General features: G+C 52.7%; 1 protein-coding gene across 1 annotated transcript in view; it reads left to right on the top strand.

Annotated features, from left to right (window-relative positions):
• The first annotated feature begins 556 nt into the window (after positions 1–556).
• JAM3 (junctional adhesion molecule 3) overlaps positions 557–16,909 on the top strand; it is a 32,336-nt gene continuing 15,983 nt past the window's right edge. The window contains exon 1 of the mRNA XM_053963337.1: positions 557–623. Coding sequence (XP_053819312.1) covers positions 572–623 — 52 coding nt within the window. The 5' untranslated portion in view covers positions 557–571. The remainder of the gene's footprint in view (positions 624–16,909) is intronic.

Raw genomic sequence — 16,909 nt, 5'->3', positions numbered from 1 at the left:
GGACCATCCCCTCTCCCCACCCGCGGGGATCCCACTGCCGGGACCATCCCCTCTCCCCACCCGCGGGGATCCCACTGCCGGGACCATCCCCTCTCCCCACCCGCGGGGATCCCACTGCCGGGACCATCCCCTCTCCCCACCCGCGGGGATCCCACTGCCGGGACCATCCCCTCTCCCCACCCGCGGGGATCCCACTGCCGGGACCATGTCCCCTCCTCATTCACGGGGGTCTCACTGCCGAGACCATCCCCTCTTTCCATTCACGGGGGTCCCACTGCCAGGATCATCCCCTCTCTACACCCACAAGGGGAGACCACTGCCGGGACCATCCTCTCTCCCCATTCACGGGGGTCCCACTGCCGAGACTATCTCCTCTTCCACGCGGCGAGCCCGGGGCGCGCCCTGCCCGGGGGTGCGGTGCTTGCCCCCTCCCCTCCCGTGCCGTGCCGTGCCGGGCCCGCCCCCCGGCCGGTGCCCCCGCGGAGCCGGGACCGGGCTGGCGGCACCCCCGCCCCCGGGCCGGCGCCGCCCGGGCAGTGCGCAGGCTCGGCTCGGCTCCGCACACCCCATCATGGCGCTGCGGCGGCCGGAGCTGCTCCGGCTCCTGCTCCTGCCCCTGCTCGGTGAGTACCGGCCGGCAGCGCCCGCACCGCCCCGCACCGCCCGCCGCCGGCCCCGCCACCCGGGGACCGCGATGCGCTGACCCCGTCCGGATCCCGGAGTCAGGGAGGGAGGAGGGATGCGGTGTCCCTGTCCCGATCCCGGAGTCAGGGAGGGAGGAGGGATGCGGTGTCCCTGTCCCGATCCCGGAGTCAGGGAGGGAGGAGGGATGCGGTGTCCCTGTCCCGGTCCCGGAGAGAGAGGAGGAGGAGGGATGCGCCGCCCCGGTTGCGATCCCAGGAAAAGGGGGAGATGCGCTGGCCGGTCGGGATGCCGGGGCAGGGAAGGAGGAGGGATGCGCTGCCCCCGTCCCCATCCTGGAGTGAGAGAAGGAGGAGGGTTGCGCTGCCCCGGTTGGGATCCCAGGGAAAGGGGGAGATGCGCTGTCCCAGTCACCATCCCGGGGAAGGGCAGGGATTCCCCTGCTCCTGTCCCTATCCCTGCCCCTGCCCCTGCCCCGGCAGGGATGCGCTGCCGCGACCCTCGCCCCGGGGAAGGGAGGGGAGGGATGCGCTGGCCGAGCGCGGGGGGATGCGGGGACAGCGTGGGAGCCGCCGGGATGGGGGACGGGCCAGCACACGGGTCCGGGGCCGGCCGGCAGCAAGGACCCGCCGGATGCTGCAGGGAGCGTGGGACACGCACAGGACGGGGGGAAACATCCCAAAACCCAGCTCAGCAAGGAGCGGGTCCAGGGCTGAGGGTGCCAGGAATGTGCAGGCTCGGCAGGCAGGCAGGGCGGACACTAGTGCCTATTCAAGACCAGGCACAGGCGCCTATTGTTCGGGGGGCCCCGCATGAATGTTTGCAGTTTTAATTGCAAAAACATTTGCTAATTCCGCTCAGGAATGAATTTGGGCTCATTTGTTGTCTGGCTATTAATAGCTGGGGGGATGAGGAGGGGGACAGCAGCCGGTGGGCTCGCGTTGTCCTCCCCCCCTCTGCCCAGATGGCAGGAGGAGAAGATGGGGTGGAGTGGGGTTAGGCTGACAACCAGCCTACAGCTGAGTACCAAAATACACGGGGCTGAGTGTGTACACACTCACCAGTCACTGTTTTGGGTCAACATTCAAAGAAGTGAATGGAAATATTCCAAACAGTTTATCTAAGGACAAAAAACAGTCCTCCAGTGACTCCAGAGAACTCGCAGAGTCGCTTTGGGTCTCAAATAAAGTGAGATTTGGGCATTATTCACCCAGTCAGTCAGCGGAGGGGTGTGAAGATTACTCTGACACTCATCCCCGACAAGCAGAGGGTTGTCACGCGCTCCAGGCTCTGGTGTTCACTTGCTTTGCTGTGGTTTGGAGCAGAAACAGCTTCAGCAGGAGAAATCAGGAGTGCCTGATCCCGGAGCATCACACGGTCTGCCCGGTGCTAACTCTGGATTCAGCTGCTCCCTTTGAATGGGAAAACCCATGGATTTAACACGACTTTCCCTGGCAGTGGGGCTGCAGGGTAGAGAGGTGCCCCATTTCCTTCCTGTGTTACATGAGCAAAGGCCAAGTGTCCTGTTGAATCTGGCCTAAAAGATAGGAGGAATGGAAACAAACTCTATGATATTTCTCTGTTTCTTCAGACAGGGAATAGTTGCTAAAAGCAGCCAAACCCCACTGGTTTCACACCTCTGCCTGAGAACATTTACCTGGTGAGTGAACCCAGTGGAACCAGGCTTTGCTTTCCTTTAAATTCAAAGTCAAAGTGCCTCATCCTGTGTTGATTTCCAGTGATGTTTAAATTTGGGGTCACAAGCCCAAAGGATGGGGCAGAGTGAGGTTGAGGATAAAAAGGTTTCTTCCACCATGCCTGACTTGAGGTACTGGGGGGCACCCCACTAAAATAGGGTTATGCTGCCAGCTGTACATAAAATTAGACATGTACTGAAGCCTGCAGGGCTGGTGCTGGATAGTGGGATGGGAGTGTGACTGGAAGGATGTGTTTGTGCCAACTGATAACTCTTAGGGGAGAAAAAAAAAAAAAAAAAAAAAAAAAAAAAAAAAAAAAAAAAAGCATGAAAAGAAGGAGACAAAGCTCCCAAGATGTGAGATCCCAAGTCTGACCTGCTCTAGCTGGGCTTGCCTCCTGCTGTGTGTTACTGCCAGAACAACCCCTGTTCTTGGTGGTGGCCTTAAAACATTGCCCTGGAAGGGGAGCCAGTGAAGCATGGAGTGTTCAGTGCATTCCCAGCTCCAGGCACTGAAAGCCTCTGAAGATTCTGCACATCAGGGAAATGCCATGGCCATGATTAAAGCAGCGGAGGCTCTCGGCGGCGCTGATGGAGAGCGGGGCTCACGGCTGACATCACTTCTACCTCCAGCTCTCTCCTTGCCAGCTTCCCCGTGGAAACAAATATTTGGATTTTAGAGGATTTCACATGCTGGGCTGAGGGCAGAGCTGTGGAGACCCTCCCAAAACTCTGAAGTGTTTCCTGTTGAAAATAGAACACGCTGATACCTTGTAGTCCTTGATGGGGAGATACGGGCAAGTCCCAGGCACATTTCAGTTTTAAAGCTCATTATATTCAAATCTCCTTTTGATTTAATTCCGAGGGCTTGGTAATAGGTTGGATTTCGCAAAAGGCTTTTTAAAATCTACGGAGTAGAAGTTCTCATTTCCTTTTTTTTTTTTTTTTTTTTTTTTAATATATGAAGTCCATCTGTCCCAGCTACCAACAACTGTTCTGAGTCAGCTGTCAGTGCCAAAAACCACTCGGTGGAAATGTTGTTAGCTCTCTTGCAGTGATGATAAGTTGCTTGTTGGTATTTTCTGATGGGAAGTATTTGTAGTATTGCTTTCTTTTCAACAGGCAGTAAAAAACCGGGACAAACGGCTTTGAGAGCCCTGCCAAAATCAGATGCTTAATAACATCTTCCAAAAAATTCCTAGGAAGGGCTTGGTGTTCCTTTTTGGGTAAGCAGGGTCTGGCATCGCCACCAAAGAGTGGTTGGATGCACATCTCCTTTACAGCTGTTGACAAAGAACGTGACACCAGCACATTCCCTCTTGCCCTGAATGCTTCTGAGAATTTCTTGGTTGCTGAAACACGAGGAGATCCAAAGAGTAAAATGTGTTTGCTTTAGTCTGTGGACTGCGATGTTGCTCTGCTTTGTGAGCTTGGGCTCTTTCAGTATTTATTTTCCCTGTACAAGTTGAATTCTGGGTCTCTTGGCCTGCTGCAGTTGTTTTTCAATTATCTGTCCACACACGGAGGATTTGCACCAGGGACACGCTTGGAGCTGCCAAAAAATCACCTAAACAAGTAAATAAAGCAGAATGAGCTGCTGCATTTAGCTCCACCAACAAGGACAAAAGCTGTGGGTGGCCTCCTGCCAGTTTGCCCCTAACTTTAGCCATCTCCAAAGGGCAAAGCAATGGTCAGTCCCCACTTGCTCCTGCTTTCCTTGCAGCTTGCTTGGATTATTAGTGAAGTTTCTCTTGCAAATTGGGCTGGCTGCTCGCTCATCCTCTGCTGTTTGTGCTCATCCTCTGAGTGTTTGTGTGTTGAAGCAGAACTGGCCTCCCAGTTGTATATTTAGAGCTAATGCCTCACAGTTGATTGCATCAAGCCCTGATGATCCGGAGAAGGTTCGTGAACTCCTTACGGAGCCAGCCTGAAGTGGTGGGAGGGAGTTAGCAAAGGCAAAGATTTCCACAGGCCAGCAGGATCCTGAGTCCTCAAGAGTCCTTGTCTGCACAACAAGTGCTTGTGTTGCCAACACGCCCCTCAACAAGATAAAACCACTGCTCTGTGCAAAAAGAAAGCCGGTGGCCTGCTTGGAAACTGCTGTTTGTGCAAAAGGAGATGAGTTCCAGATATAAAATTAATTAGGATAATTACATTCTCAATCTGGCTTCTCTATCGACGGGAATTTGAGCTGCAGCGTCTCCTCCGGATTGATAAGGGCTGGTTGCCTTCCCTCAGAACCCCCAGGGAGTATCATGTTTTTATGAGACAGCTCAAGCCCCATCTAAACACTAAACATCACTCCTGGGTGCTGGAGGAGTTCAGGGCGTGTGCAACAAACCCCAGTCCCTCGCTGAGTCAGGACATGGCCTCAGAACCAGCTAATGGCTTTAATTGCACTAATGAATGTTCTGGACACGGCCTGAAATTTCCCCCAAAGGGGCTGGATTGGTGTTTGGGTGCAGTTCTGGCAATAGCTGTGCTTGGGGCAGAGGAAATACCTGCTGGGTCACAGCGCTCCAGCTCCCTGCTGGAAATCAGAGGTTTCACTTTTCAGAAGAATAAATAATAACATAAAAACTGGACTTTTTTTTGGCTGGAAAGCTCAGGCCTTTGTTTGCTTGCGACCCTCCAGAGCACCACCAGGAATAACCTGAGGGGAGAGGAGTGGTTTGGAGAGTTTCAATTGTTTTTTTGTTGGGACTTAGCAAAATAAATCTGTGGGGAGCAGGACAGCGGGGGGTTCATGGAGCCCATTTCTTGGCTTTCACCAAAATAAATCTGTGGGGAGCAGGACAGCAGGGGGGTTCATGGAGTCCATTCCTTGGCTTTCACCAAAATAAATCTGTGGGGAGCAGGACAGCAAGGGGTTCATGGAGTCCATTCCTTGGCCTTCACCAGAATGCTGCTCTCAGGGATTATCAACTTCTCACAAACTCCTGCTTCTCATTTCAGGGGTCAGGCAGCTTCCTTGGGGGATAAACGTTGAGGGAGGTGGATTTTAAAGGTGTTTTCTGCTCAGGGACAGCCAGCTGAGGTCCTGCTGTCGCTTTGGTGGCCTTGCTGCCCCTCGAAGGAAGCTTTGTGTGGCTCCTGGGCAGGACTTCAGCTGTCCAGCACAGGGAGGGCAGCACCAAGACAGCTGCAAATGGAGCTGGAGTCCTGTTCTTCAGAGCAACATCCTCAGCCAGGCCTTCAAATGTCTTAGGAAAAACCCCCAATATGTAAAAAGTGAGGTTTGGAGGGAGAGTTCCTCTGCAGTTCCTCAGTGTCTTGTCAGAGGTGCTTCTCTGCTGTGCTGGAGATTGGAGAGAATTGCTTTAGGTGCATGTTCCAGACAAGAAAACAGGCAGAGAAAAGAGCAGCAGAGGCAGGAGCAAAATTTATAAATGGGAGTTGACCAAAAAAGAACCCCAAAACAAAAAAAATGCACCCAAACCAACAAAAAAACGAACAAACAAACAAAAAAAAACCAAAACAAAAAACCAATCCAAAACCAAAAAAGAAACCCAAAAAAAAAAACCCCAAAAAACCAAACAAACAAACAAAAAAAAAAAGGGCAAAACAGAAAAACTCCAACTCCCCCCTGCCCAAAAAAAAAAAAAAAAATCCTCCAAAACAACAAATATTTCAGAAATTTCTCCAGCTCCTGAGAGCGCAGTTGGGTTGGATTCCCATGAACTCACCTGTAAAATGCTGAGACCTGTCAGGTGAGAGTCCAGTCAGTTCTGGGCTGGCATTGGCTAATCAAAGAGAAACTGAGCCACATACGTGTTGTAACCTGACAGCCCACAGGTACTTCAGATAAGCTCGAAAAATTAATGGGAATTGTTCTGTCATGCAAGAATTGCTTGTCAGTATAAATAATCCCAGGTATTGGGCTCTGTGGTGCCCCTCGTGGGCTGGAGCACACGGCTTAAGACTCAGTTACAAGGGGAAATGAAGGTTTTTCAGAGCACCAATAGATGAAGTAGATGAAATTAAATTGTGTTCAGATAATGCTTAAGGTTTTCTTTCTTTTTTTTTTTTAAGTCATAAATCCTAGGGATTTCAGAGCTAAAGTCAGAACACGCTGGAACCTACTCCCTTCAGTGTACCTGATTATTACAACACAAATGTGAGATCAGCAGGTTTTTTAAGAGTCCTCTTAATTCGTTTGGGCACAGCTGGCTCATTTGAAGACACTGAGCTTTAAAACTGCAGCATGCCAGGGACTTTATCTTTGGCATGTGGCTAAAAGGCAGCAGTGGACAATGTTTAGCAGTATTTCAAGATTTTTAATCACACTATTAAAAATATATTTCAGTGGCCTAGGTAAGATTTTCTGCTGAGCTGGAGAAATCCACTGAAATCTAAGGGGATTTTGTTCCTATTACTAGGCTGGGTTTCTAATGCCCGTGACCTCCTCTGAAAATCCCTGCCTTAATAAACTTTGGGCAATTTCTTATATAAGTGGCCAGTATTTGACAGAGAGGATGTAAATCAGGACACTTTTAGGCTCTGTTTTGAGGGGTGGGAGTAAAATGCTTCTAAAATTTGAAAGCACCTGATTTCCCTGCTCTCTCCCCTTGAGACATCTAATTACTCTTGCCCAGTAAATCTCAAGATGTACAGCCATGAGGTCCCTCAGTGCTTGCTGAAGGAGCCCATGGAAATCCCACGTATCCAAGGGAAGCTGGGAGTTGTGTTTCATTAGTGACATGGAATAAGGCTGGCAAGCAAGGTCATGGAGGAGAGCTCTTTTGAGAGCCAGACTTACCTTTGAACAGAGAAACAGAGCTCTGCACAGCGCTCCTGCTTTTTGTTCCCAGTGGAAACGTTCCTGCCACTTTCCATCCCTCCAGGGTGGCTGTGTGTTCTCTCAGACCTGGAGTGGAGGCGGCTGCACAGCAGAGAACTTAATGATTTTGTCTGTGTGTAAATGGACGAGATCTTTCAGCCCCAAAATCACCCGTGGAGACAGCATTTTTTGTTTTGCCAGGATGTTATCCTTGGAAAACAGAGGTTTGATGGATGTTGCCGCTGTTACCTGCATTACAGAACAGCTTCTGTTCACAGCTGTTTGCTGGGGGCTGACAAAAAAAAAAAAAAAAAAAGAGAAAGATAGAGCAAAAACTCACTGGAAGCTCCCCAAAAGATTAATTCATGGCGCTATCAGGCTGCCATAAAGATGAGGAGCATTCCTGGGAGTATGGGATGATAACTGGCTGTGTGAATCATGGTGCTGGAAAGAACCCCTGTGTCCACAGCAGCTTTTCCCACGTACCCCAGGGTCCATTAAGGAGATTGCTGCCTGCTAATGGACTTCCTCCTGAGGCTCTGGCTGCTGACACTCTCCTGAATGATTTCCGGCAGCTCACACGGCAGGGAAGGTGTTGCAAAGTCCTGCAGCTCTTGCTGCTTCTGTAAAATAGCTTTTATCCCCTCAAAGGGAACTTACCAACAGCTATTTTTAATACACACTTAAACCTTTGCTTTAATCTTTTTCTTCCGGACTGATCTTCAGCAAAAGCTTGAAGATAAATATTTCTTCATGCCCACCACGTTGTTTGGAGCTGGTTATTTTTAGAGCCTGGAAAACATCCGCTCTGTGCTAGGGAGCTCCTGGGCATCTTGGAAAGGGAAGTCCCAGCTCTGTGCTCTGGAACTCTGCTCTAGCCCAGCCTCTGGGAGCCCTTGGAAGAAGGGGTTGTTGAGGCATCCAGGTACCAGCAGAGTGGAAGGAGTAAGGCACCCCTATTAGTGTGATTGCTCCATGCTTTGCTGTTGGGATTGGAGACATGAGCCATGGAACAGGTTGGCTTCACCCACCACGGATCTCCTTGCTGATCTAGAGGCTCCTACACAGCACAGGAGGTGCTGGTTTCCCTCCCTCTTTGCTTTTAGCTGCTCTGCTGAGGTTGCAGGTAGTGGATGTGGATGGGGCTGCTCTGATTTCCCAGGGAGGCGATGCCTTATCTCCTTCAGAGCTGATGGAGTTGCCTTTGAACTGGCAGAGTGCCTTGTAATCGCCTACTGAGCCTCGTGGGCTCTCCCTCAAGCAGAACTGGCTGTTTGAGTTGGTAAACATCCTTCTGAAGCTGGTGTTTTCCCTTCATTTTGGCCAGTTTTCAGCATCCCATAAATCTCAGGGCAGCACGGAGCTCTGCCTGCTGGAGCTGCCTGGCGTGTGCTGGAGGAGAGCTTACACCAGGTACCAACCCCAAATGCTCTGGTGGGCCTGGCCAACACACAGCTGTCCTCTCCCACACAGCAGGGCGAGACGAGCCCTTTGAAGTCCGTGCTGGGGCTGGCAGCAGCTCCCGAGGCACGCCGGTACCCCCCTCTCCCACTGCCAACTGCTCCCTGGCTTCTCCGAGCCAACAGCTGAGCTGCCACCAGGGCTGATCGTCCTGCAGGGCTGGGGCTTTGCCAGGGGGCAGAGGGGACTCCAGATTCCAATTTATTCCTGGGCATGGGAGGATTTGAGGGCTCTTTGCCCACGTCCCAAGGCGTGATCATTGCCCACCAGCATCCTGCTGCTGGTCCACAATAGGGATTGTTCTCCCTGCTTGGGCTGTTCTCCTGCTGTTCTGCTGCAGGCTCCTTGATCCTCCTCTTTCTGCAAATATTTGGAACAGATCCTTTTTGGCTGTTTTGACAGTTTGACTCAGCTATTAAATGACAAAAGCAAGCTGGAGCCAGGTTCACTGTGGTTACAAGCAGCTCTACAAAGAGGGGAGCTGAGGGTCAAATTCAGACACGGGGCTGTGTGGGAGAGGTCCTGGCCTTGAGGCTTGGTCCTGGAGCAGGGTTGGATGCAGCAGCTCTGCCTGCAGCGTGCAAGGGCATCCCTAAGCTTTGCTGGCCGTGACACTGCGCAGTTTTGCAGTGACAAATAAGCCATGATTCTGGCTGCTTCCATATTTCCCAAGAGCTTTTCAATTCCTGGCTCATCCTCGGTCACTTCTGAGGCACACATGCCGTAGGTCTCACATCTGTCACTCAGCTCCATGTCCTGGACATGAGGCAAAGACTCTTGGCTATAAAGGGTTCCCTCTTTCCTCCCTCCCAAGTTCCCTCTTGGTATCTTTGCCCCTCATTGAGAAGCAGTAGCTCCTTCAAAGACACGCAAGGAAGCCCATTTGCAGAATTTACAGCTGCTACCCCAGGCTTGAGTGTCCTGCTCTTTAAGAGCAAGCTTTTAAGCGTGTTCTTAAGTGGGAAGATAAGTGGTGTTAGGATCCTTTCATCTCCTGGCTCAGAGCAGGCTGGAGATAACTGATAAGGGGATGACAGTGAGGAAGATGCATAGGCACCTTTGGATTTAATTCCTACTTTGCAAGGCACATCTTGGGTGGGAAGAGAGGCTGGTAAAATAAAGCTGGGCCTTCCCTTCTCAGCATATGTCTTTTCCTCATGTCTCTGAGGCAGATCCTCCGTGTGTGCCAGCAGACTGAGCTGGGTTCTCCATTTCTGAGCCCTCCTTCTGCTGCTGACATTCGAGGGACTTGGCTGGGGTTGTCTCTAGACACTGTTTCGGCTGGTGATTTCATTTGCACATTCCTTTTTTTTTTTTTTTTTTTTTTTTTTGCAGCAGTCCTTTGCACATTTGGGCTGCGCTTTAAACAGCGCCGCGCTCGCAGCCTCGCACGTGATGGGCTGAGCTGCATTCCTGTGCCAGGGGCTGCGAGACAGCACCCTCAGCCCCACGTGGGTGGGAGTCCCCAGAGCCCTCCTGAACAGACTCTGCATTCAGCTCCAGAATTCCTGCCTTAGCCCCTCGTCTGCTGCCTGGAACAGGTGGCAAGCACATGCCTGTGAGGGTCTGTGCTGGGGGTGGTCTTCAGGGTCAGCTGTGTCCAGCCCACATTCCTGCTACATCCCCCTGCTTCACCTTCTGGCCCAGCTGGCCCTTGGCCACCCAGCCCAGAGGTTGCTGGCCACATCCACGCGCTGCTTGTGGAGAACAAACCACTTGAAAGTGGGGTGTCTGTGGGCCAAGCCTGCCCCAGCCTGCTGCCTGCTCCTCCGAGGGAATGGGGGAAAAGTAGCTGGGGCAGAACGTGTCAGATGCTCCCCAGCGCCTCAGGGCACACACGCTGCCTGTGCCACGTCCTGGGGATGGCTCCTGTGCAGCTGCACAGGTGCAGCTCCACAGCAGGACACTGCACAGGCTCTGCTGGGAGCAGTGGAGCTGCCGAGCTCCCAGCCATGCCAGACCTACAGAACAGAGGTAAAAGTGGAGCCACTTGAGCCAGGGAGTTCCTTGGCAGGGTTTTGGCACAGTTTGCAGGCGAGCACGATCCAGAGGAGGCAGTGCCCTGAGAAGCCCAGATCCAGGTGCTGCTGTTGATTTTCCAAATGCCTCCTCCTGTTGTGTTATCAGGGACTTCTGCTCCCAGCTCTCTGCGTGGTGCCAAGTCTCTCCAGATGAGGCTACAAACGTTCCCACAGCAAGCCCCGTGTCCCTGCCCCTCAGGCTCTCTCTGGGGAGCTGCTGCAGCTGGGCAGGGCTGGCTCTGCCACCCTGGACTTGCATCCCAGCCCCAAGTGTGAGCAGCAGCTGCAGCTCCCTCTCGGATCAGCCCCCAGTGCCTCTGCACCTCGCTGTTACTCAGCACTTTTCCCTGACAGGGAATTAAGTAGGATTTCTAGGTCATTGTGGGGCTGTCAGGAGGAATCGTCTCCTGCAGACCTCATTATCAAGGCTCTTTCTGCAATGCCAGACTTCAGAACAATTGCAGCCTGGTTCCCTAAACACTGACTAATGAGACAGAGCTGTTAGCAGCAGTTTGCTAAATAAAGGCTGTTTCTGCCTGAGACAGAATAGAGCCAGACGGGATTTTCTTAGCTGTCTCTCACACAGGAGATATTTCAAAGGACCCTGATTAAAATAATGAGATAGATGTTGCTCTCGTGGTGGCTGCGTGGGGTCAGTGCTCGATGCCAGTGCCAGGTGCTTCCCCACAGCAGGGACTTCTACTAACTTGTGCTCAGGAAACCTGAAATTCTCTCCTTGGTTTCAAGGTATCCTGAGCAGCTCCCTGAGCTCCCGTGCCTTTGTCCTGCTGTGACACTGACTCGGTGGACGAGCTGGGTGCTGACCTCCCTTTCCTTGGGTGTCACAGGAAGATATTCTGTGATCCCCAGCTTGCAGCAAAGCTGGCCCAGCACTCACACACGCGGCTTTGGGAAGGCAGCTGAGCAGAAGGGACAAGTGTGACAAGTGTGTGGCAGCTTTTGAGAGGAGCTGGGGGTTGCAGCCTGCCCAGAGGAGACAGGTGAGATCTCAGCTTGTATCTGGGCACTGAGCAGAAGGGATGCAGCCCCCACCTGGGTAGTGGGACGCCAGGTGACTTCTCTTGATGTGCCTGTAATGAGATTTTTCATCCTACTTCTCTTCCTGTTGTCAGAAGGGCCTGGATTAAAGATAAACTCTAGAGCATGATGGGATGAGTCCTTGCCTCTGGCTGGAGCAGGCACAGGAGGGCTGGGGAGTATTCCCCGGCCAGTTTGCAGTTTTGTTTGAAGAGGTGCTTTGATGTGGCGATGGGAGTCCATGGAAGGCAAGCGATGTCTAGACAGGTTTTTCTCACTCTCTGTTGTTATCTCTGAAGCAGCAGGAGTGGTGCCAAACAGGCTGAATGGCTCCAGAAGCAGGGCTATTTCTAGAAAGATGGAAGATGGTTCTTCAGGAGAATCCAGGACAGCTCTCACCAGACCCTGGTTGAACCTCTTGCAGGTGGAACCCGGATCACTTAATTACAGGTAGATGCTCCTAAGAGTGAGCAAGAGAGGCCCAGGAGGTGGCCAGTGTGTTTCCAGTGAGCTGGCAGGGCAGAGAGGTCCAGGAGAGCTCCATGACCAGTGCTGTGGCCAGCGGGTTGGGAATCCAGGGCGACCCAGTCGATTCTGGCAGCAGCAGAGTGCTGAGAGAAGACTCCCTTGGTCTGGCTAGCTGGAGGGAGGCAGGACTTGCCCAGCAGAGCCGGCCTGGGTGCCCAGTGACCGCTGCAGCGGTGGATGGGGTGTGGGAGGGCAGGGAAGGCAGGCTGGGATCTGGAGAGACTTGTGGCTGGCTGGCCAGCGCTGCTCTCAGTGCTGTCTCTGATATGCCATCTCCCCGGGCTGTTTGGGAGGGAAAGTGGAGACTGGATTCAAATGCCTATTGTCTGTCCTTCAGCTGGGAGCAGAGCCAGGAGAGAGAGAGGTGCTGGCAGCATCTGATACAGGGGCAGATGCAAGGGGAAGCACACTGATCCGTGAAATGCTGGCACTGGGGTTTTCAAAGGAGCCTCAAAGGTTAAGTGCCATGTGCTGGAACGCGTACAGGAAGGCCAGGAGAGAAATCTGGGGCTCCTGGGATTCCTGCAGGGCTGGGGGAAGCTTTTTGCAGGCAGCTCTTGCCACAGGGACGAGGCCCTGTGCAGCATCTGCGTGCTGTCTGGGCTCCTGCTGCCCTGGGCCCCAGTTGTTTCAGCATGGCCATGAGGAGAGCAAAGCCACTCTGTGCCAGGTTTGGTGTCACCTGGGAAGCCTCAGAGCAGCACAGGTGAGCTCAGCCTGGCTCCCCTGTCCTGCAGCTGCCAGGTTCTGTGAGCTGAGCGTTCCCTGACCCTGCCTGTCCTCTCCCCCTGCCAGAGCAGGCTCGGCCACAGGTTTCGAGCAGAGCTGGAAACTTGGCACCGAGGCACGGAGCAGCCAAGGGCCCAGCTTGCTCCTCTGTGTCAGGGCTGGCTTCTGTACTGCTGTGGGGAGTGCAAATATGTTCCCAATCTGTTTGCTTCGCTGACATGACTCCAAGACACACAGGGAACAGATACACTGACCAAGAAGGGGCCATTGTTACAGGGACCTTCCTGACTGTGCCTCTGCTGTGCTTCATCCCCAGCATCCACAGAGCTCAGTCCTCCCGAGTCCCCCAGCCTGAGCTGCTCATTAGCACAGACAAGGCAGGGTTTGCTCCTGCTTTACTCAATTTGTCCATCCGTGTGCCCTGATCTGGCCCTTTGATTTCCATGCTGATCTCTGGCAGGCAGGTATTAAATCAAGCTGTAGATAAAAGCAGTTCCAAGCGTTGCCTCCCTGAGAAGCAGCCCAGACATCCAGTGACACATTGCTAATTGCAGCCAGGCAGACAGATAGCAGTGCTGGAGGCTGAGCAGCCAGGAGCCAGGGGCTGATGGGCTGATGGACAGCTTGGGGTCTTGGCCAAGGAAGAATGAAGGCCCCAAGAAAAGCAGAGAAGAGGAAGGGAGTTACCTCATTTGTTTTCAGCAGGGTTGTCCTCTGAGAGGTATTTCCTTAAGCTTTATACAGTCCGAATTTAGTCGCAACTTTTATGAACAATAAAGGCTTCCATGGTTTCCCTCGGAGGAACTGGAACGAATCCAAACAGATTTTAGTCCTGAGAAGCAGATCCTGTTATTAATGGCAGCCTAATAATTTCTTTCGATCTCCTTCCCACCTTTTTTGCCATTCATGCTGATAAAGCCTCCAGGCAAGTTACCAAGTCCACTCTACCCCTTTTAGCTGTTTCTGACTTTGTAGCCTCTCCTGTTTTTTTGAGGCTGTTTAATACGCCTGCCCCAGGCTGGGGTGGGGACTGTCCCCATGCCTCAGGAGAGAGCTGGCAGTGTGACACACGAAGCCCAGAGATGGCAGGACAGTGGCACAGAGCTGAGCTGAACCAGGGGCCAGCACGTGCTGCTGGGGCCGTGTCTCCCTGGGAAAAGGGCCTCTGACCAGCACTCCGCTGGGAGCATTCGGCTGAGAAAATTCTCTGCTAAAAATAGCAGCAGATGATGTTTAAGGAGAAAAACAAGTCAGGGTCTGGGAGAAGTTGGTTCTCAGATATGTGGCTAATTCAACTCCCCCAGGACAAGTGATCTTTTAACCCCTCTGTGCCAAGGCTCGTTTCTGCTCTGTTAAACAGACTTGCCCTGGTCAGGAATCCAGGCTGGGATGAGCCAGGATGGGTTTTGTCCTCTCTGCTCTGACACAGCATTACTCCCTTCCCTCTCCCCCTGCTCATTTATGCTGGCATCTTCCTAATAGCTCTGTGTGTCACGCTTTTCATCTTTATCTGTCTGTGACTTCACTTGGGCTCCCTTTAATTCCTAAGAAAATAATCTCCCCTGAACCCTGCGGCGCTTCTCCCCGAGCAGGTTGGCAGCCTGTGCTTGCTCAGGCTGATGTTAACAAGGGAAGTCTTTTCAGATCTGCTCCTGTGATCCAGGGCTGCCCCTAAAATCACATCTCTGGGCCTGCACACGGCTCGCTGAGCGCTTTTCCCCCCTTGTGGGGCTGCGTCCTTTGTTCTGACGGATTCGCTGCAAAGCTTCAAAGCTGCCTGGCGGAGGCCGGCCCCAGCTCTCCCGCCTGGAATGACGGCAGTGGGATCTCTGTGAGCTCTTGGTGTGCTCACAGGCAGCTGGGGATGTTCCCCGGGTGCCTGCAGCAGGCTCCTGCAGCGTTCATTTGTGCGTGTTTCGTTAGCGAGACAACTGTGGTTTGTACCCGAGGCTAGAATTATACGCACGCGGGGAAAAAAAAAGGCAAAAATTACACTGTAAAATTGGAGGAAATGTTCTTAAAATGAGAGCTGCTTTCAGTCTTGTCATAAATGATTTCTCTGTGTGCTTGCTCACGCCCTCTCCTGTTCCCTTCTCCAGCCTACTCCCGGCTCTTGGCTCGGATGACTGCTGCTCTCTTCCCAACTCCCATTTTCCACAGGAAGATGACATGGTTGGTCTTCAATAAGCAGAACTTGGATCCGTGTTTTGCTGGTCAAGCTCTAGGCTGGAGGAGAAGGGAGGATCAGGAGATTAGAGTCACAGACAGAGGAATAGAGGATTATAGGCTAAACCCCTGCAAGTCTCTGTATTGATGGTTGGGACACAGCCAGACACTAAGGAGCACTGCAAAGCCTGGTGCTGATAGCATATCCGCTTATTTCCTGTCTTTGCATTGCAGGCAGCTTCTGAGATGTGTGTCCTCATCAAAAGCCAGGGTCAGGCAGGTACCGAGCATCCCAGCTCCCAGGGAAGTCAAATACCTGCTGAGATCAAGTCTGTGCCTCAGCTGGCGCTCAGCCTGGAAAATGTCACCGTGGCTTCTGAGATTCTCAGCAATCCTTGAGTCAAATTCCCACATGAGCCAGAAATAAAGGAACTTGCCCCTTTTCCCATTGCAGTTCATTCCCTCTTCCTGACACTGGTCATAGATCCCTGTCACATCTCGGTGACCCCTCTCTGTCCTGGATTTCATCCCTCAGCATCTGTCTGCTGCCAGGAGAGTCCTACTGGGAGGAAGGGCGAGGACAGCAGGAGCACCATTGCCCCTGGCTTTTGTGGTAGTTATCTGCTGGTTCCCTCCTACTTTGCACTAATTTGGTACCAGCATCTGCCACTTTGGGGAGGAAGGGGACTTGCTGAAGTGAGAAATAACGTAGGATGTGCCTGCATGGCAGTTCCTAGGGCTGGCTGAGGAAACAATGGAAGGCAAGTGGGAATAGGCAGGAAGGGTTGGTTTCAAATCTGCCCTGTGCAAAGTTCCCACTGCTCTCCAGTGCTCACCATCTCTGTTCCTGGGATTTGCTGCTGCAAGGCTTTCTCATCTGGTAAACAGGTCACAGAGTGGCATATCCACTGCTGCCTGAGATAGCGTGTGCCTTGGCTCTTCCTGTGATTTCCATTCCTCATTTTTTTCCTCCAGTGAACTGGAACTGTACATCCTTACTGAGTTAAGGGGACGCTGAATGTGGAGGGACTGAGGCTCAGCAGAGAAATGTACAGCACTTGGGCAGATGGAAACGATGGGGGGAAGCACTGCATGGGAGACCCTCAGGCTTCCTCGGGGTTCCGGGGCCTGGCCAGGATCCCTGGGGTTTTCATGCCCTAAACAGAGATGGGGATGAGCTGCCCTCCTGGCATCCCCTCATGTCCCATTTTTTGCACTGATTTCCCTGGTGTTGGCTATGAGCCAGCCCAGTTTGAAGGTGTAATTAGGCTGCCCATTTGTTAATGAAAATGGCAAGACCAGCACTGAGCACATCCTGGCTGGTTTGATACATTCCTGGCGAAGTGATCCGGGATTTCTCCTCTGTTGTTTTGCCAAAACCTTGGTGCAGCTGTAAGGAGAAGCTCTCCTGCCTCAGAACCACACAGCAAGGCCACCTGCCCTGTTTTTCCCTCCTGGAGACTCAGCCGAACACTGGAAGCTCAAAGCATCTGTGAAGGGCTTGACCCCAGAGGCAGGCAGCAAGGCAGAGAGGTGGTCTGGGCAGGACTCAGTCCCCTGGCAGAAGCTCCATGCCCTGTTCCCTGTTGCTCACACAAGGGAAATAAGACTTCCAGTTCAGCCTCAGGTTTGTTGGGAAGGAAGAAGCAATTCAGGAATGCAGGGAATGGTAATAACAGCGTTCCTGTTCACGTTGCCTTTCTGCTCCCCTTGCACTTCCCTTCATCCCTGATTTTGAGGGGCAAATTCCGACTCTTTCCATCTTCTCTCTGAGCTGAAGTTGGCCTGAAGTATATTCCAGAAAGAGATGCAATCTGACATGCTGGAAGCTCTCGAGCCCTTGCTGCT

The sequence above is a fragment of the Vidua chalybeata genome, chromosome 23 (genome assembly GCF_026979565.1).
Source record: "Vidua chalybeata isolate OUT-0048 chromosome 23, bVidCha1 merged haplotype, whole genome shotgun sequence".
Classification (NCBI taxonomy): domain Eukaryota; kingdom Metazoa; phylum Chordata; class Aves; order Passeriformes; family Viduidae; genus Vidua; species Vidua chalybeata.
Note: the sequence above shows the minus strand (reverse complement) of the source record. Positions and strands in the feature narration are given on the sequence as shown.